The sequence below is a fragment of the Notolabrus celidotus genome, chromosome 20, assembly GCF_009762535.1.
Source record: "Notolabrus celidotus isolate fNotCel1 chromosome 20, fNotCel1.pri, whole genome shotgun sequence".
Classification (NCBI taxonomy): domain Eukaryota; kingdom Metazoa; phylum Chordata; class Actinopteri; order Labriformes; family Labridae; genus Notolabrus; species Notolabrus celidotus.
Genome location: NC_048291.1, coordinates 26,233,269 through 26,257,076, shown reverse-complemented (window position 1 = coordinate 26,257,076; position 23,808 = coordinate 26,233,269). Strand labels below are relative to the sequence as shown.

Here is a 23,808-nt window from a genome sequence, read left to right as displayed (position 1 = left end):
ATCTTTCCAATAATTAACAAAGCTTTACCATCAAATTAACCAGAAAGAAGGTGAACAGAAACACTTACATCTCCTCCAAAGTCTGTCTCTGCTGGCGGCCCTCCATTGAAGTATCTGTCAAACATAATATCAGAATTTAGACACGACATGAAAACTAACTCTACAACAAGATGTGTATAAATCTCAGGTCTCTTACTCGATAGCAGGAAGGATGTAGTTTTTCCTCAGAGACTCAAAGTAGGGTCCGAGGTTCGCCGTCCCTTCGATGACAAAGACCACATCAGCCACCTGGTTGTTCCCAGGCTTGGTGGACGGCTCCATGAGTGCTGAACCTGCCACCATGTAGTACCTGCATGAGAAGGGGACAGGTTAGAGTTTTATTTTTACAAGACTTCAGGCTCAAAGTGTATCTATATATGCTTTTAACTGGGTTATGTTAAATCCACTCTGTTTGGAGATTTAAAAGCCCTGCCTGTGTGGTTCATATCTGAGTATCTCAGCCTTTAGGAAACTAGATTGTGACGAAATCTGTTCTCAGTAAGGCTGTTTGTTCTGGGAAACCAGGAACTGATGCACTGAAACAAAGATAAGCAGCCGCACCCTTTTGTGTGTTTTGCTCTTCTTTGTGCAGACCGCTGATCTCTGTGTACTAAACTCTACTTGCAAATTCTTAATAAAGCTCACACAATGCATATCTTTGTCCTTGCCATTATTATTATTACTGTGGGAACTTTTTAAGGGTACCAAGGGAGCCACCCAAAAAGGACAAAAAATCATTTGGATGTTACTTCAAAGAACAAGACACAAGAGAAGAGGAGTCACTATCCACTGCCATTGAAAATGAGCTCCAGAGCTACCTGATGATCCCTGAGGTGGGCAGTGATGTAAATCCTCTCGAGGGGTGGGAATCACAAGAGGTGAACACAGACTGCTGTTTTTGGCTCATAACTTGAATAAATAACCTGAACTTGTGAAGAGTTTCTGCAGAGTTCTAGCCAAATTGATATGCCAGTGTGTGCTTTAGTGACAATACTTAGTATTGTTTGTCTATTTGGTTTAAAATATTTAATTAAGTTTACATTTGATTTCATCTCAATTTAATGATATTTGTTTACAATTTTTTTTTTTTTTTTTTTTACAAAAGCTGAAAGGCACTATGAGGAGTTTTTAACTGGCTGAGAAACTGACTGAAACTGATACTGATGCCTCTTTATGACCCTCAAAAGCAAACAAGACCATCTACAACAATACTGATAGCTTCTCTGTTGTCATTTTAATGTCTAAAACTGCTCTGAGGGGGTAGGTGTCAGAACAGATGATTGACATATCGCTTTAGAAACACCCTTTTTTGGCTGTTTTCATTGCAAATAATCACTTTGTAAGATAAGTCTAAATGTTAAAAGATAACAGGATGAGGTTATTGTCTGAAGACAATTATTTTGCATGTACAGGACAGGAGATAAGAGGTATCACTTTGTCCACAAGGGGGCACCAGAATCGATACGAGCTAAAAGTTCCTCACAGCAGCTTTAACTAAGATACTGATGAGCAAACCTGATTTGGCACATTCTACTGGGATTCTTGTACAGCCAGGACATGTTTAATGACTTGTTAAATATTGCCATAGAATATTGTTGGGAAATGTTTTGCAGAAGATGTATGAAGCGCTTTAAAAATAAAAAAAGAGCTGTAAGCAAGTAGAGTTTTAATGCATTTTGTAGTAGGATATCGTCAGATTATCATTATCGGAGAATTTAAAAAATAATATATATTTATATAGATATATTTATTTGCTCATATTGCCCACCCCCAGTACCAAGAGCCTGGAACTAGGAACTAAATGTGGTCAAGTTTACAGAAGATGTGGAGGTGAGGATGTGTTTGTTACTGCTTTTCTTGTGTTTTCATCCGGATTAGAAAACCATAGAAACTTATTTTGCACAAAGTTAAACATAATGAAAATAAGTAGAATTTAAGTGACTTATAATGTTTCCTCTCTGGCTAACCCGGATATTATCAACCTGACTCGTAAATCATCCTTTACAAAAACTCTATTTCAGTGCTATGTGGATAATAAGACATGGACACATACAAACACACGATAAATAAAACCAGAATATGTGAACTTTAAATCATTTGTTGTTAATCCAGAGTTTAGTAGCATGGCTGTAACGTCAGAGAGCGTTAAAGCTAACACGGAGTGATAAATAAGAACTTTACTCCGGATTCTTCATTAATGTATAAATGAATATGAACTGACCTGAGTGTTTCCGGGTCCCAGGTGAATCTGAGGTTGATTTAAACAGAATTAAAGCATTAAAATGCCGGATTTAGCGCAGCACACACAGCATGCTAGCTCTTTCATTTGTTGTATTTTTGACGGAAGTGACATTTAGACACGCCCACAACGCGTGACGTAGGGATATTCTTCTTCTTCGGCTCTTCTTTTTGTGCAGAGGAATGAACCGCGGAGTGCAGTGCTGCCACCTGCTGTTAGAAACAGTGAAAAATACTTTTTCATGGGGACAAATAACAGATATTGAGACTTTTAAAGGTAAACTAAGAACATTGTTCATTCAGTCTGGCTTTTATGTAGGGTTTAAAAATGTTATTACTTTACTTTTTACTGTTATATTTTTTCAAATGTTGCTTTATTTTTATTTTTTTACTCATTTTTATTGACATTTTAAGCATTAATTAATTTCAACTCTTATCCTTACCCTTTTTAAAATCATTTATTTGAACTATATACATTCTTAATTTTAATTCGAAGCTTTAAATTATTTTAATTACACAAATTTTATTGTTGTCAGTGTGCACTAGTCTCTTTTTTAAAATCCATTTTTGTTTTTTAATATGTCTCGCCATTATCTTATTTCTGCTTCCTTCTTGTTTTCTTCGCTGTAAAGCATTTTGGGTTGCATTTTGATTTGTATGAAAGGTGCTATATAAATAAAGCTTGATTGATTGATTGATTTAATAGGATGTCGCCAGTAAGGTAAGGGTTAATTCAAAGCACAGAGGACTAAGGCAACACAAACAGAAAAGATTCAAACAATGACGGTGCAGAAGTGTGACAGTTTTCAGGAAAGCTTGCTCTATTGTAGGTTAATGTCTCTTTGAGCAAACAGACAGGGTTTAAACACAGATTTTGATTCTTAAAAAAAACACATATTTATTATTTATATGGGGAGTTGCTCATCTGTCCCAGAAGACCTGCTATTAACATGATTCATAACATTGAAGACAATTATTTTGCCTCTCTCAACCACTGACTGTTTTATTAACCACCAGAGGCATTGTTAAATAATAGCTGACACATTGGAAACACATGCAGATGTCTGAGAATAGCCTTGTTGTTGTGTGATGCACTTTTTAGTAAGACCTGCTAAGACACAGTACATGTAAAATGTATTAAACAAAGCAAAATCTGGATTCAAAATACCCTTGAACAGTTCTGCCTTCTTTCCTCCTGATTGAATAGCTTTGTTTTTATTCTAATAATCCATCATTGTTAAACAAATGCACCCAAGCTGAGCACAGATGAAACAAGGACCCACAGAGGTCATGACTGAATAAGTGCTCAGCTGATGACATCAGAGAGGCGCTCTGTTATCATATCTGCCTCAAATCTATCTCATAGCAATCCCAACAGAGCAGGAAAGGAAACAAAGAGCCGTCTTTTAATAGTGAAGAAGACACTGACAGTTACAGCAAAGATCACACATGCAACTGATTACACCAGGAGAACCAATACTGTTTGTATTTGTTTATTGATCAGCTCAACATTGTCCTCATATTTGTCTTAAAAAAAATCAAATGTCTTTGATTTACCCCCCAGAGCCAAGGCTGGTCTGACCCTCTGTCTGGACTGAGGAGACTTTAATCATAAACTCGAACATGTTCCTGTCACCACGTGGAGAGCAGCAAGATTGATGCTGCTACAAGGCCTCCTGGACTCCACCCCCACACCGCGTATTGACCCACAACAAGGTTGATTCAGAGAGGACTGGAGCAGTGGAGACGCCTGAGACATGCAAACTCAAGGATCAGTCCATTATGGATGAGTACTCTGTAGCTTTTCACGACACATAGAGACATTAAGCTTCTCTGACTACCTGAGAGAACATGCATGATAATAATAATGTAGGATGTCATGATTATCACCCAACATTCGCTTTAAAAATGTAACAGCTGCATTGCAAAATTCTATGTAAGGCATTGACTTTTATGTAAAATGTTTCATGCAACAAGATATGGCATGTTTTAAATGTGACTACATTCACAGTTACATTAATATTTTTTCGCAGAGTCAGTCACATCTTTTCAATCAATCAATCAATCAAGCTTTATTTATATAGCACCTTTCATACAAATAAAATGCAACCCAAAGTGCTTTACAGCGATTGAAAACAAGAAAGAAGCAGAAATGAAACAATGCTAAGACATTTTAGTGGAAGATAATAATAATGATAATAATAAAACTAATAAAAATACAAATTAAAAATAAGAACAACATAAAAATAAAATAAAATAGAGACCAATGCACACCAAAATAAAATATGTGTAATTAAAATAAGTTAAAGCATCAAAATTAAGAAATAAAAATAGTTAAAATAAATAGATTTAAAAGGTAAGGATAAGAGTTGAAAAATAAAACTAAGGCTGAAAAATATCAATAAAACTGAGTAGATACATAAAATTAAATAAATGAATGAATAAATACATAAAAGTAGAATAAGATAACAGTTAAAATTACTAAAATAATAAAGCAACATTTAAATCAATATTATAGTAAAAGGTAGGTAATAAAATTGTTAAACCCTACATAAAAGCCAGACTGAATAAATACGTTTTTAGTTTACGTTTAAAAGTCTCAATAGTCTCAATATTTTAAATCCCTTCTTAAGACTAATTTTTACAGACTTGCTTTTATGTGAATTCACCTTTTTATTTTATTTATTTGAATCATTCTTCATTTTATTTGATTATTTATTGTTGTATTATATATTTTTACATGTATTATTATTTTTTTTTAATCTATCCCTTTCTGTTTTATCTGATGTGATGTCATCTTCCTCTTAAAACCTTTTTATTTCCCTTTAATGCCTTTATTTACTTATTTATTAATTTAGTATTTTGAAAAACCTCTTTAACAATGATTTGTTGTTCTACTGTCTCACCTTGTTATTCTGTTTAATTTGCATTTATTCTTTTTAACCTTTTTGCATTCTTAGAATTTCTGCACTCCTCTCTGTCTGTTAAAAGTTTATTCTGCCATCTGAATCCTGCCATGCTTTGTTTGTGAAAGCACATTTATTTTTAAAAGTGCTGTATTAATAAAAGTTGGTATTGTAAATGAATGGATACATTTCAAAAGCATTTCATCTTTTATCTACATCCTATCGTGAGCCTTCAGAATAAGAGTATGCAAGATAATGTGTCATTTTCACACCAGAAGAGTTAGAGAACACTTCCATTTATTGATACTTGAATAAGCAATCAGAGTATGAGTTGAGAAATACCTGCACAGTAAATAGGATATCTACAAAACTAGCTCTTTCTTAAGCTTTTGATTCTTTAATATTTTCTACAAACCACGACAATCAGTCCCAGCCTCATAGAAATACATCATTAGGTGTGTTGTAGACAGATCTGTGAAAGGGTTTATAGTCTGTTGTGACTTCATTTAGGGATGCATGATACATAAACATAAAAACACAGATAAAAACAACTGAAGACTTGACTTAGTTCATTTATTACCAAGCCTACACATTACAACACAGTATTTAGCAGTGTGTGATCCACCATCAGGTACAGAGAGGCACAAGCACGACCACAACTTGCAAAAAAAGGCGTCACCGATGTGGATGTTTTTCACTGTTTCAGGAGAGGATAACATGATTACAACTTGCAAAACATGTGCTGCAAATATTCCACAAGAGGAGGAAAGAAATCCTCAAGTTTTACAGTAAGACAACAGATCTTTGATGCCACCTGAAAAGTTGAAGCAGCAGTATCCTCAGATAGAATTAGCACAAAAAGACAGTTAAGGTCATAGCGCTGATTCAACACAAACTTAAAGCAACTAAAGACAAAACCAGTGAATTTACAGCCTTAGATGGCCCTTCTTGTGTCTGAGGTAGAAGACGGATGAGAGGGTTTCACCGGCTAATGGAATATTTGGAACAGTTTCCTGAGTTGCCTCTACTCTGCAAACGTATCCTTGCATGCCCTGTGTGAGCTGATCTCTACACACATTCACAGTCTGATCAATAACATCAGTGACATCATATCGGTATCACACATCAGGAGCAGGTTATAATCAGTTTTTTCAGCTCCAAATATCTGCATCTTTCACATTTGAACCAGAGCTCTCTGAAGCAGCTCTGGAGATTTCAAAGTGCTGTTGAAGCACATGTCCAGGAGATGTCACCAAACCTCTTCAGAGTGTACAGTAGCTGCCTGGCCTTCACTGGGAAGACAAGGCTACAGATTAAAGCACAGAGAGCCTTGAGATGGTGTGTCTACAGTAAGTGTAGGCCTGGATGTAGAGCAGAGTAACATAAAGAGAAAGCTCCAGGGACATTAGGCGTCACGCTCTGTTGTTTCAATCCTCAGAAAACTCACCCTGGAACCATTATCCTCTCTGTGTTTGAATTAAAATGTTTGTTATTTGACACTTTGATCACCACACCTGACTGTCTGCATCTCACTTTCCCCCCTCTGTAATCACAAAGCTGAGTACAAGATAATCATAATTACCACAGCCGCCTTCCCTGCTGTCAGACCATCACAATGCACCAGTGGCTAACCTGTACTCATAGCACATCTCAGAACTTGTTTCTGTGGGTCCAACAATAGCATCTCGTCCCCTGTGGCCCCTGCAAGCCAGCCAGCCAGCTCAGCTCAGCGCGGCGTTCAGAGAAGGGGCTTCACAGCTCATCAAACTCAAAACCTCCCACAGAATGAATGCACCATATCAATTTAACCCTAATTCTTGAGAGGGCAACAAGCTGTGGGCTGAGGCTGTAGGCCCATGAGGGTGTGAGTGAGAAGAGCTACATCCGGTGACCAGGAAGTTCATGTGAGGGAGGAATTCAGCTCAAGGCCGCCCCAAGATGCAAATAACAAACCCCTGACAGAGCTTCATTCTGACTGAGTCAACGTGGCCAAATTAGACTGACAGACAGGATTGTGAGTGTTACTGCGTGTGTGTTTGAATATGCATGCGTAGGCACCCTTTTACTTTGCAACTCTGGAGCTCAGAGGGATCTACGGCGCGTCTCGCTGCTTTGAACTTCCACACACACGGTGCCAGCGGTTGCCAAGCAATTACAGGAAGGCTGCTTTTTCGGGTTTGCCTTTCGAAAAAAAAATTGTGTTTTCCTTTTTCTGTGTTTTTTTTGTTTGGTCAGGGAATGACATAATAAATTATGAATGAGAAGTATGCTGGGTCCCCATGGTGCTCCGTGTCTGCGAGGTCCAGGTGGTTCGGTAAAGACAATCGGTCTCCTGACCGCGGTACCCAGCTGGGACGCTGAGGGCCAGATGGTCTGTTCACAACAGGTAATCACAGCCAGCGTGCTGATCCACTGACAACCACACAAATGGGCTACCAGAGACACCCAGAGTATTTGAGATGCTGTGGTAGTACACTGACAGTCTCAGGAGGGATCTCTCTATTGAGTCTGACATCTGTGCCGCGCAGGAACAGTTATGACTTTTTACGTACTTCCTGTGAAGAATCCAGCCAAACTGTCTCTTTGGTATTCCTGCTTTGAACTCGTGATAACAGAGAAATAATGTCACAAGATGTTTCACAGAAGTTTCTATTTGTATGGTGAATATCATTTAGTTCTTCCATGAGAGCAAATTAAAGAGAAGGTCAGGTCCTGGAGCCCGGCTCCTGTTTTAATACTCTCTCCCCCTGCAGAGCCAAACTACTTCAATACTCCTGCTGTTTGAGCTTTCCACTTGCATGCATTCATTGAATTCATTATTTTGAAAGGTTTCTGGGATTATTTATAGTGTTGTAATAAAATGTTAAAAACTATATACGTGGCATAATAAGTGGTTGAGCGCAGTACTTCCAAGATGAGGAAACAAAAGTTTGGAGAGGAGGTCACGCGATGTTTGGATGGAGGTGAGGCAGATTTGTTACATAAACACACGTATGTACATGCAGAAGGTCCAATAAAGGAAATGTGAATATCAAATATTTACCCGGAGCTGTTGCATTCATCTTTAATGAAGCAGGAGAATTATCATTATGTTTAATGAATATTAGGAATAAGAGCTAATGTGTTGCTGTCAGCTGACTTTAGCTCAGTTCCTCCAGTGTGATACAAACAGCTCTATATTGCACACACCTCCCCCAGTCTCTAACTTGCTCCCCCTCCCTCTTTGCCTCTTTCAGCTCACTGAACTGAGTGAAATGTCTTTCCGACTAAATGATTTTTTTTTTTTTTGCACGGTGGGAACGTTGCCATGGAGACAACATCCCCCCCTCCTCCTCCCAGCCCCTCCTCCTTGCACTTTCTCTCTCAACAGTCTACAGCATTAGAGCTGTGCTAACTGGTGCGTCGTCATGTAATGTGTGTGTGAGTGTGTGTGTGCATTTCACTCTTGTTGAACTGTTAACACTGTCAGAACGCTGCAGGTGCTTTTGATGAGTGTGTCTATATACGGAGCCATCCTCCTCCACCTTCTGTTTCTCTACACACACACACACACACACACACACACACACACACACACACACACACACACACACACACACACACACACACACACACACACACATCCTGCATGCAGCCATCCCCTCTCCTCTTCAGGTTTTTCCCATCCGTGTTCTCCTCCTCCTCTTCCTCCTCCTCCTCACAGGCATTCTCCCGCTCTTCATCCTCCTTCGTTTGTTTAATCCTCTCCTACTCCTCCTTCGCTGTCATTCCCCTGCACATCTGAGCTCGGCCTCCCTCCTCTCTCTCTCTATTTCTTTCTCTTTCTGCTTTCTGCTGAAGCGCGGGAGTTGCTGATTGCTGCTGGTGTCGTGCATCTTTGCTTTAAAGCAAGATAATAACCACATGACACAGAATATGAGCGTCGTAGGAATAGACAGAGAGAAAGGTGCAGGGAGGCCAGATGGAGAGACGAGCACATGGAGGGGCAGGCCGGCGTGCTCCATTTTGCATTTAGGGAAAAAACGCGGCCACAATAAAGAATTCATGACAAAGTGGCTGAATAATTACACATGACTTAATGCACAGCAGAAAGTCAGAGAGCTTAGTGATGAAGAAAAAAAGTTGAGGCTGCTTGTGTCCAGGTAAAGTGTCTTACCTTCAATGCCTGGGTTAAATATAGACTGTGTACATCTGAAATGCCCAGGGCTCTGCACTTTATATTTAGCACTCTGCCTCGGATGTGTGACAGTAGCTCCAGCATCTCCTCTGCCTCCCACCCTGCTGGATTAAAAGAAGTCAGAAACATGAAGCTGGATGATACATATCCTTTATTTCCTTAGCCATTGCTTCAGCCACACCGTTACTTACACATTCACCGAAATCCTGCTGTCCTGACTGAACCCCTCACACACATTTCTCAGCTTTAACCAATAAAAAAGTAAACCTCTTGAATAAATTATATATAAAAAACAATTGAAAAGAATACCGATTCAAGAAAGATAAATACAGCATAAACAATGTTATTTCATCATCGTTGTTTTTGACCACAGAGATAAACAATTGCTAGGTCTCCATTTAGTCGTCATTAGTAGTATTAGTATCAAGTTCATTGTCAGATTTTTGCTTAAAGCATCACTTATATAATTTTTCATTGCATCAAGTTGACATCATTCATGTTAATATAAGCATGCAAACATGTTTCCCCATGACCATTCAGAACTGCACTAACACGAGAAGACAGCGAGAGAGAGTAGAGAGAAGGGGGGAAAGGGGGTCGTCATACACAGAAAGAAAGAAGGAGGGCAAGATGGAGGGATGGGAGATAGGGAAGGGAGCAGGGAGGGGAAAAAAATAGAGCGAGGAACAGAAAGGTGAGAGAGAGAGGAGGAGGAGAAGGTGGTGGTGATGGTGGTAGGAAAGGTAAGGGTTGCTGGAGGAGGGAATGAGTAATCAGACGGTAATCAGACAGACAGAAACAGAGAGAAGGGGAGGATGGAGGGAGGAAGGGAATGTACTGATTCGACCATGAGTTTTGTAATCCATCACCAGGCAGTAACACGAGGGCTAAATAAGTCAGACACAAGCAGAGAGAGAGACAGTTACAAGACCTCTACACCAGCGGATCAATACCTCATCTACGTGTACAATACGCTCCTTTTACCACAATCATACCGCGGCCATTTTCCTAAAGGGTGGGAAGCTAATGTGCTAACTGTGTCATACTGCTATGTCTGAAGGTTGTAAGTCATTTAAAGCTACAGTAGGGAGTTTTTGGCTGGTTATGAAACAGACTGAAATTGATACTGACGGTTTTATATGACCTAGAAAAGCACACCACACTATCAGGGACCAAATTTATACTATATGTATAGTTATTTTTGATGCAGCCAGGGGGTAGGTGTCACACGTAATGAGTTACAGAAAGCTGCAGACAGCTTTTGTTTACATTTTCCACAGAAGGCTCACAGTGTGTGATATTTTTGACTGTTCAAAGACAGCAGAAAAAACTCCCTCCAAATTTAAAGGGCAAGATCACCAGAGATTTGTCCACTTTGACTACAGGGGGCGCCAAAAGCTGCAAAAACAAAGTTCCTTACAGTAGCTTTAAATAAGTGGAATCTAACAAACAGCCTCTTGTTGTATTATAGCTTTAAAAAGAAAATGAGTGGGGAATACCTAGATAATAATTGGGCTATAAATAGTATCAAAACAAGGTGTTTTATTATCCATTAGCAAGACAGTGGCTAAAAGCAAACGTTACTGTGTTTCCAAATGCAATGAAAAGGTAACATAATGTTATTTCCTAAAGTTAGAACAGCCAATATAATGTGAGATAGAAATGTACAACCACCTCCAAATATTAGCTGTTAGCATCAGCTGTTATAAAACAGTAGCTCAGTGTTATGAAATATTTTGTCTCACAAAGATATATGGCTCCATGTCCCTCCAGGTTTTTACTGTCTGTTGTCTTTTTAGTCACATCTTCATCAAAAAGCAATGAAATAACGGCGGTTGTACGATACCCCACATTTGTGTGACTCACCGCCTGAAACACATCAGTGTGAGATTTTAACAGCTGCCCACCCTGAGCGTGACATCAGAGGAAAATGGCCGCCGCTTAAAATGTGGTGAACAGCCCCCAGCTGATCAAACTCACAGAGGGTTCAATGCAGGATTCGTAACCTCCCGTATCCCCCATCAAACGGAGCTCAAAGTCTCTCTGCACTTTCATGATCCAAAGGTAAAGAGGCAGAAACTAGATCCCCCCCTCTCCTGAAACACACACACACACACACACACACCTCCATAAAAGAGTGTGTGTGTGTGTGCGAGTGGGAGAGAGAAATGGCAACGGTAGCAATACAAGTAAATGTAGTGAGGTGTTGTACTGTTGTTTTGCTGAGGTTACAGTAGTAGTAGTGGTAGTAGCGGTGACAGACATGGCTTTATAAGTCTGTATCAGCTTACACAGGAAGTGCAGAAAATTCCAGGCGCTTGTTTTTCTCGCAACACCTCCTCCCTGCTGTCTTGCTCTAAGGGGGATCTAAATTTGTCCTGATAAGAAATGAGCCTCGAATGTTTTTCTTTTTCATCTTTTTTTTTTTTGTTTTGTTTTGTTTTCCTTCTTGTAAATTGAATTTAAAACACACCCAACAGTTTAGTTTTTCAATCACTGTGCCATCTGTTTTTCCCTCGGACAAACAGTACACAAATTACTGAAAGAAGTACACGATCAACACAGTTACTAACATCAGGCAACGGGTTAGAGAGGAGGAGGAGGAGGAGGAGGAGGAGGAGGAGGAGGAGAGGGGCTGGATGATTGGCAGCTGATTTCAGAGACGACATAGACAGTACAAACTAATGTCTATGAAAGACAGTGTTCCTCCACCTAGTGCAATGAGGCACGTATAGTACACACACTCTGTCTCTCACACACACACACACACACACATACACACACACACACACACAATGGATCCTTGTAAATACACGGGACAGAAGACACGTTTGGCTCTGAGACAAGCATTTCAGTCTGTGGATGCCAGGACTGGAATTGAGGGAAGTGAGGGAGGCGTAGACAGAAATAAGGACAGAGGGGAAGTGTCACACACAAGGTCACAGTGACACACACACACACACACACAGGCATACACACACACACACACATACACACAGACGCGTACAAATACAAAACAAACACGCCCACAAACACGGAAATAACACACACTGATAAAAGCAACACAGACGTGTGTGTCCTTCTTGAGTCTTGTCAGAGACATGATGTGGACTTCTTCTCGGATGAAGCTGGACGGTGACTTCTTGAGAAAAAGAAAAGACAAGAACGTTCTGGATGATAGAAAAATAAAACAGAGTGGCGATGTCCTTTCCCTGTGGAGTGTATCCTCCAGCGAGTGCAATCCAAACAGATGCTGGTCCGATTCCTACACACAGCTTTTTTATTTCACCTGCGTCGTCCTGTGTAAGGAAAAGTCTGCCGGTTTGACGACCACCAACTAAGTCCACACCTCTCAGAAGCTCCTTCTTCATATCCTCGGCGGATAATCAAAAAATTGGCATGAATAAACTCCTTTCCTGATGATTATATGTATATTTGTAGCACACACACAACAAAAAGAATCAAAATCAAAAAATGAGCACCATGAGGACAGTGACAAAAAGCATGAGGAAGAGGGACACATTTCAAGGATGCGTTACATGCTTAAACCAATGAGTCCGTCCTCATTTTTCGCTCCTCTGACATCAATAAAGACGCTTTATTGTCTTTCCTCTGGGGAAAAATAAGCGAGTTCAGTCTAAAACAAGACGGGTACGGAGCCTGCAGAAGGCATCCAAAATGGCCAAAAAAGAATCCATCTCGGATGTTTCGTCCTGCGGAGTACTACATGAGATGTGTTCCCATACAGTACGGCACATACTGTACACCAATGTTGCAAAGAAAAATATCGACATAGTGATTTTCTTCTTTTAGAGTCTGTACAAGGGCATGAACCTTTGGTCCTGGTTGGAATGACCATTCTGGATGGCTTTCTTTTTTTTGTTTTGTTTTTAAGAGAAATAACAGTTTGTCACATCACACTCCTCCTAGATGAAATACTACACTAACCTGAAGCACACATGAACTACGCACACACTACAAACTCTGTGTGTATTTCTGTGTATGTGTGTGAGAGTGTGTGTGTGTGTGTGTGTGTGTGTGTCCCTTGTTAAATCCCAAATATACACCTGATATGAGTCCGACTGTACCGCTGAGTGTGTGCATGTGTTTGTAAATGTGTAGTCTGATGCTCAAAGTGTCGCTCGTGATGGATGTCGTTTTTTTTTTTCTTCTTCTTCTTCTTCTTCCTCCGGCTCGGCGAAGACGGCACACGACTCAGAGGATTCATCAGCGGGAGCAAAACAGCACTAGCAGTCGGACACTAGCAGTGTCTCCGTGTCTCTCTTTCTTTGATGGAGAGAATTATTCACAGATGAGAGGAAGGAAAGGAAAGTCTGGAGCTGGAGAGATGATAATGACCTGAGGAAAGAGGGAATAAGGGAGAAGAGGCAGATTAGGCAGGAGAGAGACAGTAGGGGGGTAAGAGAATATATAAACAGTATGCAGTACTGTAAGATTGGGTGGAGGAGGGAGGGGAGGGAGGGAGGAGGGGTGCATTACATAACCCATAACATCAAGATTATACAGATGCTTCTGCCTCAGAGCTCCTACATCTGACAGCTCCACAGCCTCTACTTTATCTCACACTCACAGTTCAGTCATGCTTTTAAAGATTCCTCCAGTTTCCCTGCGTGAATCTGACAGGAGAGCATCTGCTGCGTCGGCCCAGGATTCTAACATTAAGGTAGCGGTGCAAGGCGTTCTGTTTACCAGCAGAATCAAGGAGGTATGGATATTACAGAGTGTGACATCATGATAAAAAAAACCCCTCATACTATGTTGCTGGGAGTATAATCTTCAAAATGTGTAAGCGTGCTGATAACACAGAGACTCACAGTGTTAATCGGAGTGAGGACTGTCCACCACGATATGCGGCTTAGGAGAGGATGCTGTAGTACCCTTAGACACAAACGTACCAATCGCTTTCTCCTGCAGGGGGAAAAGATTTTGCTTCTATTAATTCTTTATGACAAAGGAGACATTTCTTATACAGTCAGTTGGATTAATGAAACTTTCATAGGCCACACATTGCTTTAACCACAGTTATGTCTGAGTACCATCACATCTACTTTTAGAGTTATTACCATACGTATGGGTGAACAGCGGCTCAGAACATGACCTCAAGAGCAGGTAATGCAGCTAGTTACAACAGCTAAACAGCAGAAGTCCACAGCAAACATATATAGTAATGAGAACATGTGAAATCAAAGTTGCACCACAGAAATGTTCGGTTCCTTTTAGCTTCTCTTGCATAATCAAGTATAAGTGTCCCTTAATGCTTTTTTTAAGCTAATACTGCACTGTGAGTTCTGCACATTGTCTTTGCACATGCATCAACAATGAAAGTAAATGAACTTGGACTAAGTATTATGTTTGGATGATAACTGTGCAGCCTTTTTCTACACAACATAGCAAAACAGTCACAGCATCACAGAGAGGTGAAATGTATAAACTTAAATTATTGGGAGTTATGAAGAAAGTTATCAAACTTTCTAGCAAACATTTACTTGCTTCAAGGCTTAATGTGAAGTTCTGTGAAGCTACCCACTTTGCTTTTGCTATAATACAGTGTGGTGTCAAGTAGATCTTAGTTTGTGTTACTGCTATGTGTAAGAGCCAGATTCATGTTTTGGGTCAAGCTTTGAAACACATTGTTTATTGTGCCACAAGGTGTCATCGTTTTGCTCATTAAGGGCACAGGTACAAAAGTACGTCACCGCCTGGGTATCAGAGGTGTGTCTTGACCATAGACTGTAAAAAATATGGACGTAGTAGACCAATCGGCTGCGGCAGCCATATTGCTGCTGTCGAGCCAGTGTGACGTAAAGAGGCGGGCTTTGAGCCTCCTAGCCAACAGCTGCAGTGTTCCCGCAGGCAGCTGTGCCTCTCATTGGAAGACTGGTAATCTCAATATCTTCGAAATTGCCGAATTAGAAAAAAAATCACCCCCCTCACAGTGAGAGGACGTCGAGAAATAAGCTATTCAGACTACACTCATCTTTTGTACCAGGCTGTAAACATGTTTATTAATGCTGCAAAGATCGTCTTTTCCCCATTCATGTGTATGTGACTTCCGGTACTTCCGGAGCCAGCCTCAAGCGGATCCTCGATGAACTGCAGCTTTTAACACTTCCGCATTGACTCATATTTTTAGACCGGAGGTTGCCGCTTGGTCTTGACCTGGAAGGGCAGTTGGTTTTTGACCGTTGTTACGTTGTTGCGTTGTTGCCTTGTTACGTTGTCACGCTGTTACGTTGGATGCTGTGACGCTGCGTCGGCAGGCGGCATGGAGAACCGCGTCTAAAATGTTTGTTCGTGCAATGAATGAGAAACTTGTGGACGCTGTCTAACTGTTCGTACGGTGATGCAATAAATGGATTGTTTTGTGCTGCAAACCAGAGTTTCGCCTAAGACCTGTTATTCCAACAACTACATCAAACGGTATTGTATGGACAAACATATGACAGGACAACGCGTCAGCCAAGTCATTCCCGGGAGATATCAACACACACCGGCAGCTTTAGTACAGGACTAAGCTTCTATACTATGAATAAGGTGTTTTTTCCACACCTATGTTTTAAAAACACAGGTTGTTTATTTTGCATTTTGGCGTTACGCCCTCACGTAAACAGAGTTTTAGGTTACTGAGATTTGCAGAAACGCCTTTCAACTTGTCATTTCCTTCAAGACAGGACAAACAGAAGTTTCATAAAACACTGGCATACCTGCGCATGTCAATTATTGTTTCTCTGGCTGTTTTTGAAACCGCCTACTGTACTAGCAGTACATACTGATTTGGCCAAAATTCAGTATGTAGTCAGTGAACAAGAGCAAAATCTGCAGAATTCTATATTTCTATTTATTTTATTATTTAACTACTATTTCTTTAAATGTAAAAACTACCTCTGCTACTCACCACTGCACTTTGATCATCTTATTTTAGCCTGTACATATTAGTCATGCCTATTTGTTGTTCTTTTGTATTTATAGCTGATGTTATTGTCATTTTTATTTGTATGTCTTATTCTTATGCCTTGTACAAAGAGAGCACAGTTTACCAAAGTCAAATTCCTTGTGTGTTCAAGCATACCTGGCCAATAAAGCTGATTCTGATTCTGATTCTGATTCTGATTCTAAAATCTGCAGTATGCCAAAACTTCCCGGATGTTGTACTGATTTGGAAAATGTCTCAGTACGCATCGGACGAGTCTCCCTAGGAGAACTGTTTCCCACAATGCACAGCGCTCGTTCCGCTTCTTATTTTTTCTGTACTTGACGAGGGAACTCAGTTTTTTAGGTGCTGTGAAAATTAATTAATCACATATAACATGTAAACATTAGATCAACGTGCTGGAGAGCCAAGGCACATCCACTTCCTGAGGGGGCGTGGTCAGAGAGAAAACAGCCTGTTCTGAGGAGGACTGAAGAAGAGGGTTCTTCAGGTAGACCAAAATCTGATTTCAAAGTGTTTTTTTTGAGCATAAACTTTAAAGACATGTTTTGGGGACCTCTTAGACCAATATATGTTGATGAAAAAAGCGTGATATGTCCCCTTTAAATCACACAATTAGAAGTTATCCTCACTATTCTTCATCTTATACCGCAATTGTTTTAATTTGCCACTCCGTACACAGTTTAAAGAACACTGTTTACAATCAAGGAGGCGCTCAACACACACATACACACATTATACTAAAACATTTAGATGCATATATTGTTTGTACTTAAATTTAAACTTAGTTTTTCGGGTGATTTTTTCTTTGCCTTATTACAACAAGTATAATGAGTTTTTAAAAAATGATGCATCTTTATTCATATATTAACCAATGATATATAGAGTAATTACATTTGTTTCACATAATGTCCCCGTGTGAATATTCAACACATTTAGTTTGGTCATTTGTTACATATCGGCGTCTATACTTGTGTTTTAATCTGAATTTAAAACTTAAACTTCTAATGGATAACTTTCTACTTCTAAAAAAAACCATCACTGCACAATAACTTTCATTCTGCTCCAATCACTGCTGTCGTTCTTTACGTCTCACTGCTCCGTCTAACGCTCATGATAATCCTCATGATAAAATCCTTTGGTTATCAGCCGCTGACTGAAGAACTGAGTGTAACATATGTGGCACGAGATAAGCTCATGGCACATGGATGCACACACACTCGCACACACAAAAGACACACATTATCACACAATATCATACGCTCATTACCTCCACGAGCTGATGCCAGTGCTCTATTGGTTTGCGTGGATTGGCCAGCATGGCTGTCCAGTGCTCCCTCCCTGGACCTTCAGCCTCGCTGCCCACACGACACATCCCTATAACCTCGTTATGACCGATACTGACAAGCAGAGAGGGATAGAGAGAGGCATGGACGAGGAGGAGAGACAGAGAGAGTGGAGAGAAAGGAGGAGGTGGGGGTTGAGAAAAAGGGAGAGTGAGGATATATTAAAGTGAGGAGAGAGACAAGGAGACAGGGCTTGTAAAAAAAAAAAACAGGCAGAGAGAATCCCATTTATCAACCTTGAGGACTGGGAAAGGAGTAGAGCGGCTGAGGAAGGATATTGAATAGCAGCTCACAAATACACACAACCCTGCATAAAAGGGTGATGTCAGCGGGGAGCAGGCGCAAGCACAAACATACAAAAGCACACACCTATAGAGATGCCAAATGGAGGGCAGACTACATAATAGGGAGGCGGTGCATCGACACAAACAACAACCAGCAAGTGTTGCTGCAAGCCGCAGACAGAAAAGCGCTTGTCAGGGTTATACTTCTTCTTCTCTGTTCCCCATTAGCATAAATCATGGTTATTCATGAGCTTGCCCGCCTGTCAGCGTAAAACCAGGGAGCGTCCAGCATGAGGCCGGCCCGTGAAGGAGGGGGGGGGGTCCTGGTTGTGTTCCTCACGGTCGCAACACCACCGAAATGTGACAACCCCAAAGCAACAGCAAACATCACACCGCATGTGCCAACAGGCATTCAACAAGCAGCACGCTTCACAGCAATTATCAGTTCTATCAACTCCATAACAACACCTCGCCGCGCTCACCAGTCATAGTCCATCACCGCGATGACGATGGAGACGCTTTCAATATTTTCATTGGGGATGTCAAACACCAGCGCCTCGTTGTACGTGGGGTTCAGCGTGTTCTTCTTAATGGACGTCTTCCTCTTTTTTAGCCTCCGCCCGTCACAGATCAGGGAGGCCTTCACGTACGGGTCTGAAGGGGAGGAGATGAGGACACACAGAGAGGAAGGGGAGTACAAGGAAGGGAGGAAGAGAGGGAAGTGGGATGTGAAGACCAAAAAAAAAAAAGAGAGGAAGAAGCAGAAGAAGAGGGAAAGGTAAGTGCTTGTGATGCTGCTAGGTAGTATTTCTCACAGCTCTCCTTGTCTGTAACACATAAAAGGCATGAAAATCAAGTCACCTTGGCAAAGCTGGATTAAACACACAAAGGGAGAAAAGCAGCACAGGTTGAATCACTTTAGTTATCCATTCAAAATGCGCAGGAAGGTGACAGCCGCCAGGGAAAACACACACACACACACACACACACACACACACACACACACACACAACTTCATTTACATGCTGCATTTTGAAGCTCATCTTAAAATCACTCTGGCAATAATACCAGCAGGTGGTAATTATCATGTGAGACTTGGTTCAGTCTTGGAGGACTTCTCTGTTAATCGTTGAGTCTTTAAGTGAAGAGCGTGATTTCAGCGTGAGCGGTCACATTTCTCGACATCGCCGTCTAAGAGGTGAAGCTTCTGCTGTCTTTAGTCACAATTAGCGCGACACCTGCAGCTCGTTTTGTCTGCAGCAAAAACACAACTTTCCCTCTCTGTAGCTTGAGGTGATATATTCATAATGCATTAACTTTAACTCTCCTTCCTGGAGGAAAAAAAGCATCCACCCTCGGATTGTCGAACACAGCTAGGAGCAATCAATCTGCTTGATGAACTTCAGGAATAATTCAGCAGAGATTTATGGTTATTTACTCTTTTTTTTGCACTTTATGCTTCAGCGACTTCAATGTCAGTGATTTATTAGCTTCTGAAAAATGTGTTTCTGTTAATATCTTTCGCACTAACTTGTCAGTTTGGCTCGAAAAAAAAACAAACGAATGGTTACGACAGAAGAAAAAGGAGATTTCTATGAGAGCCCTTTATCAACAGAAGGAAAACAATATAATGGGAAGATAAATGTAAGAACCAGATAATGAGACAGTCTGAATTATGAAGCTTATGTGTTAATGATATAAACACACATATTGATATGAGTTAGAAATTAATTAGATACAATGTAATATTACAGAATAACACTCTCTCATTGATTTCATTTTTTAATCCCCTAATTTTTCTCTTTTTTCATAATAATGACTCCTTCCTATAATTTTGACTTCCTATCCTATAATTCTAACTTCATATCCCCTGATTTTGACATTTTATCTGATCATATAGACCTCATAACCAAAATTAGGAAATTTTAATCTATTTCTTTTAATCTTTATGTCATAATTTGTGACTTTTTAATCTCATAAATAGTTTTTTTTTTCATAATAATGACTCCTTCTCATAATTTAGACTTCCTATCCCATAATTCTAACTTCATATCCGCCGATTTTGACTTTGTATCTGATCATATAGACCTCATAACCCAAAATTGCTCATATAATTTATTTTCTTTCACTATTTATGTCAGAATTTTGACTTTCTATCACATAATTTGTGATTTTTCAATCTCATAAATTGACTTTTATTCATAATAATGACTCTTTCCCATAATTTAGACTTCCTATCCTATAATTCTAACTTTGTATCTCCTGATTTTGACTTTGTATCTGATCATTTTGACCTCATAATCCAAATTTGGAAATGTAATCTCTTTTATTTTACTTTTTATGTCATAATTTTGAGTTCCTATCCTATAATTTGTGACTTTTTAATCTCATAAATCGACTTTTTTTCATAACAATGACTCCTTCTCATAGTTTTGACATCCTATCCTATAATTCTAGCTTCCTATCTCATGATTTTGACTTTTTATCTGATCATTTTGACTTCAGAACCAAAAATTGGAAATTTAATCTCTTTTCTTTAACTAATTATGTCATAATTTTGACTTTCTATCCCTTATTTGTGATTTTTCAATCTCATAAATTGACTTTTATTCATAATAATGACTCTTTCCCATAATTTAGACTTCCTATCCAATAATTCTAACTTTGTATCTCCTGATTTTGACTTTGTATCTGATCATTTTGACCTCATAATCCTAATTATCTAATTTAATGTATTTTCTTTTACTATTTATGTCATAATTTTGACTTTCTATCACATAATTTGTGATTTTTCAATCTCATAAATTGACTTTTTTTCATAACAATGACTCCTTCTCATAGTTTTGACATCCTATCCTATAATTCTAACTTCCTATCTCCTGATTTTTACTTTGTATCTGATGATTTTGACTTCAAAACCAAAAATGGAAATTTAATCTCTTTTATTTTACTTTTTAAGTCATAATTTTGACTTCCTATACCACCATTTGTGACTTTTTAATCTCATTAATCAACTTTTTTTTCATAATATTGACTCCTTCTCATAGTTTTCACATCCTATCCCATAATTCTAACTTCATATCTCCTGATTTTGACTTTTTATCTGATCATTTTGACCTTACAACCAAAAATTAGAATATTTAATCTCTTTCTTTTACTTGTTATGTCATCATTTTGACTTCCTATCCCATAATTTCTGACTTTTTAAACTCATAAATTAACTTTTTTTCATAATAATGACTGTTTTTCATGATTCTAAATTCATTACTCCTGAGTTTGACCTTTTATGACCAAAATTTCAACTTTTATCTTATTTCTTTCACTTTTTCTGTCATAACTAGACTTCCACAAATTTTAGTTTTATCTAATCTTTTTGATTTATCTCTTAAATTCGACTTTTTTATCCCATAACTTTGATTTAACATTGGGATTCTTTTTCTATATGGCTTAGTCTTTGTTTTATTTCTACAGGAGGAAAAGGGATTCCCTCAATTTCTCGGCTACTACATTATTATTGTGTCATTAATCAGAATAATATTATACTAAAGGAGCCCAAGCAGCACCATACATCACAAGGAGTCGTTTGTCAGAGCTATTTTCTGTCATATTTTCCTCACACTGTTTTTCTGGAGGTCTGAGCATCTGTAAAGTGTGTGTGTGTGAGAGCGTGTGTGTTAATCCTTTACCTGAGAAGCCGGTGAGGTCCATGGCTTTTAGGTTGGTGGCCTTGATGACTGTAGCTGTGAGTCTGCCTGCAGTGGGCAGGTAACACAGCGAGAAGTTAAGCTCCCCGAGATCAGCTTTCTCCTGTGGGTCAAACACACACACACACACAGAGAGAGAGACAGACACAGAGACAGACAGGGATCAGAAACAGAGCCGGGACAATGTGAGCCAGACAGGAAGAACACTAACAGACAGACATCCTCTGGTTTGACGGTCTATGGCTGGAAAAAGAGCCACATCTGTGAGTGACGGCGGTGACAGCAGACGTCCTAATGTGGACGGGCAGAGTGTTTAGGCGCAGGGGAAGTGCCGTCACAGTAAATGAATCATATGCCAATCCGTCCGTGTCCCCGAGTGGAAGAAAGTGTTAAGAAGAGGCGATGATTCTCCAGGCTTTTTATATCTCCACATTCACTGATCCGCTCTCTCTGCCTGCGGTCTCGGTGTAATGACACCGCTGGTATTCAGGTCACACTGTGGCCTGATGACTCCTTAGTGCCTTTGAGCCTTGCTAATCAATACTTCCCCGAGTGAAACAGTGAAATAACGCCAACAGGCTAATGCTTTAAACTTATTTAATAAATGAAACATCCATGCCAAATTTTTTAAGACTTTGCTCCATCTAATTTGCTAATAGCGCTGCATGAATATTTCATATAAATCTACTTGGATGCAGCGTAATAAAAAGTTTGGATGTGGGCAGCGGTGCCCTTCCAGTAATCTATCCAGACTCTCCTCTGCTTCGTTTTTACATTAAGCCACTGAATCAATCTGAGCTGCAGAGAAATATCCAGGATACTCTGTGTATGACTTCATGATCTTTAAACAACACACGGGTCTTATTAAAGCAAAGACAGTCTGGTATCTGCAGAAATCATGCAGGAAATACAAAAATGAACCACCATATAAAACGCTGGAAGTGAAAAATCACTGCTTTAACATTTCATTTAAAGTTTCCAGCTGAATTTACGAGGTTTAAATTCTAATTTCTGTCGTTTAAGTTTTGCAATTTGAAAAAGTTTTACAACCTCACCTTCCATTTTCTATTTGTTCATCTGAATCGTTCAGAGGAGCGATTGATTTCCTTTAAGGTAAATTTGATCATCATCGGTTTCCTGTTTGAATTTTTCATTTTGAATCTCAGTGTCTGAAAGCAATCGAATCAGAGAGACGGGAAATTTCTTTTGCATTTAGATTCAGTAACCAGGAGATAAAAGACGACATGAATAAAACTTTTATTTTAATATTGAGTGAATTTTCTGTATTTGAAAAGAGAATTTCTAAATGCCTTAAAAAAATAAACTTAAAGCTCCTGTGAGGAGTTTTCAGACTGATATTAATACAGATGCAGACAAAAGAAAAGAATAAAACTACTATCAGCAAGGATATCATATCTTGAAGGTTTGTTTCGGCGCCTGTTAACAGGGTAGGTGTCAGACGAGGCATGATGCCAAACAGCCTTATTCCACACCCTTTCAAAATAAAAGTCACAATAAGTGAAACTTTCTGCTCTTAAAAGAAAGTAGGATGAGCCTTTTGTTAAAAACACACAACTTAGCAGAGAGATAACAGGTCCACAGAATCAACACAAAGTTCCTCACAGGAGCTTTAATCCCAAAGAAGGGAAGAAGAAACACATGAATTTAGATGAATAGATTTTAGAGATATATATATCAGCATTTAGAAGTTATATAAAAACTTTTTTTAGATTTAAGTTTTAGGACACACTGAAGAAAAACTCAAAACTAAGTGACGGTTTTTGTCTTGCTTTGAGTTAAATATCTTATTAGAGTAAATACAAGACACACTGATGTGACAAGTCCAGATATATGACTTATTTCAGGATATTACATGAAAAAAAAAAGCCCTGGATGGCTTATGATAAGTGAAAAAAATCTGCATTAAGTAGGTTGCTATGTTTCTTGGATTAAGACATATTTGAAAAAACATTTAAAAAATGTAAAATATGATTAAATAAATGGTTTAGTTGTGACTATTTTGCAGTGCAGTCGAAGTAGTTTAGTTGTTTTACCATTCAAGTAAATAAATGTATCTGTCCTGTTGCTTTAAGTGATCCCATGATGACACTGTGACCACATTGTCATCTTTGCTTTGATTGGATGTTGGGAACATTGTTTAT

General features: G+C 39.3%; 2 protein-coding genes across 8 annotated transcripts in view; both read right to left on the bottom strand.

The window, feature by feature from the left end:
* The window catches only part of med25 (mediator complex subunit 25), a 29,411-nt gene extending 27,011 nt beyond the window's left edge, over nt 1–2,400 (bottom strand). For 4 of the 7 annotated variants that reach the window (XM_034712046.1, XM_034712048.1, XM_034712047.1 and 1 more), the window contains exons 1-3: nt 2,261–2,399; nt 197–349; nt 69–114 (exon numbers count right to left, since the gene is read on the bottom strand). In XM_034712046.1, coding sequence (XP_034567937.1) covers nt 69–114; nt 197–342 — 192 coding nt within the window. In that variant the 5' untranslated portion in view covers nt 343–349; nt 2,261–2,399. Of the gene's footprint in view, nt 1–68; nt 115–196; nt 350–2,260 lie in introns of all 7 variants that reach the window. The other 3 variants (XM_034712051.1, XM_034712052.1, XM_034712049.1) reach the window with 2 other exon arrangements.
* A 7,092-nt stretch (nt 2,401–9,492) lies between these two features.
* syt3 (synaptotagmin III) overlaps nt 9,493–23,808 on the bottom strand; it is a 38,672-nt gene continuing 24,356 nt past the window's right edge. The window contains exons 7-11 of the mRNA XM_034710774.1: nt 21,629–21,749; nt 18,425–18,596; nt 17,583–17,712; nt 14,196–14,289; nt 9,493–13,719 (exon numbers count right to left, since the gene is read on the bottom strand). Coding sequence (XP_034566665.1) covers nt 14,200–14,289; nt 17,583–17,712; nt 18,425–18,596; nt 21,629–21,749 — 513 coding nt within the window. The 3' untranslated portion in view covers nt 9,493–13,719; nt 14,196–14,199. The remainder of the gene's footprint in view (nt 13,720–14,195; nt 14,290–17,582; nt 17,713–18,424; nt 18,597–21,628; nt 21,750–23,808) is intronic.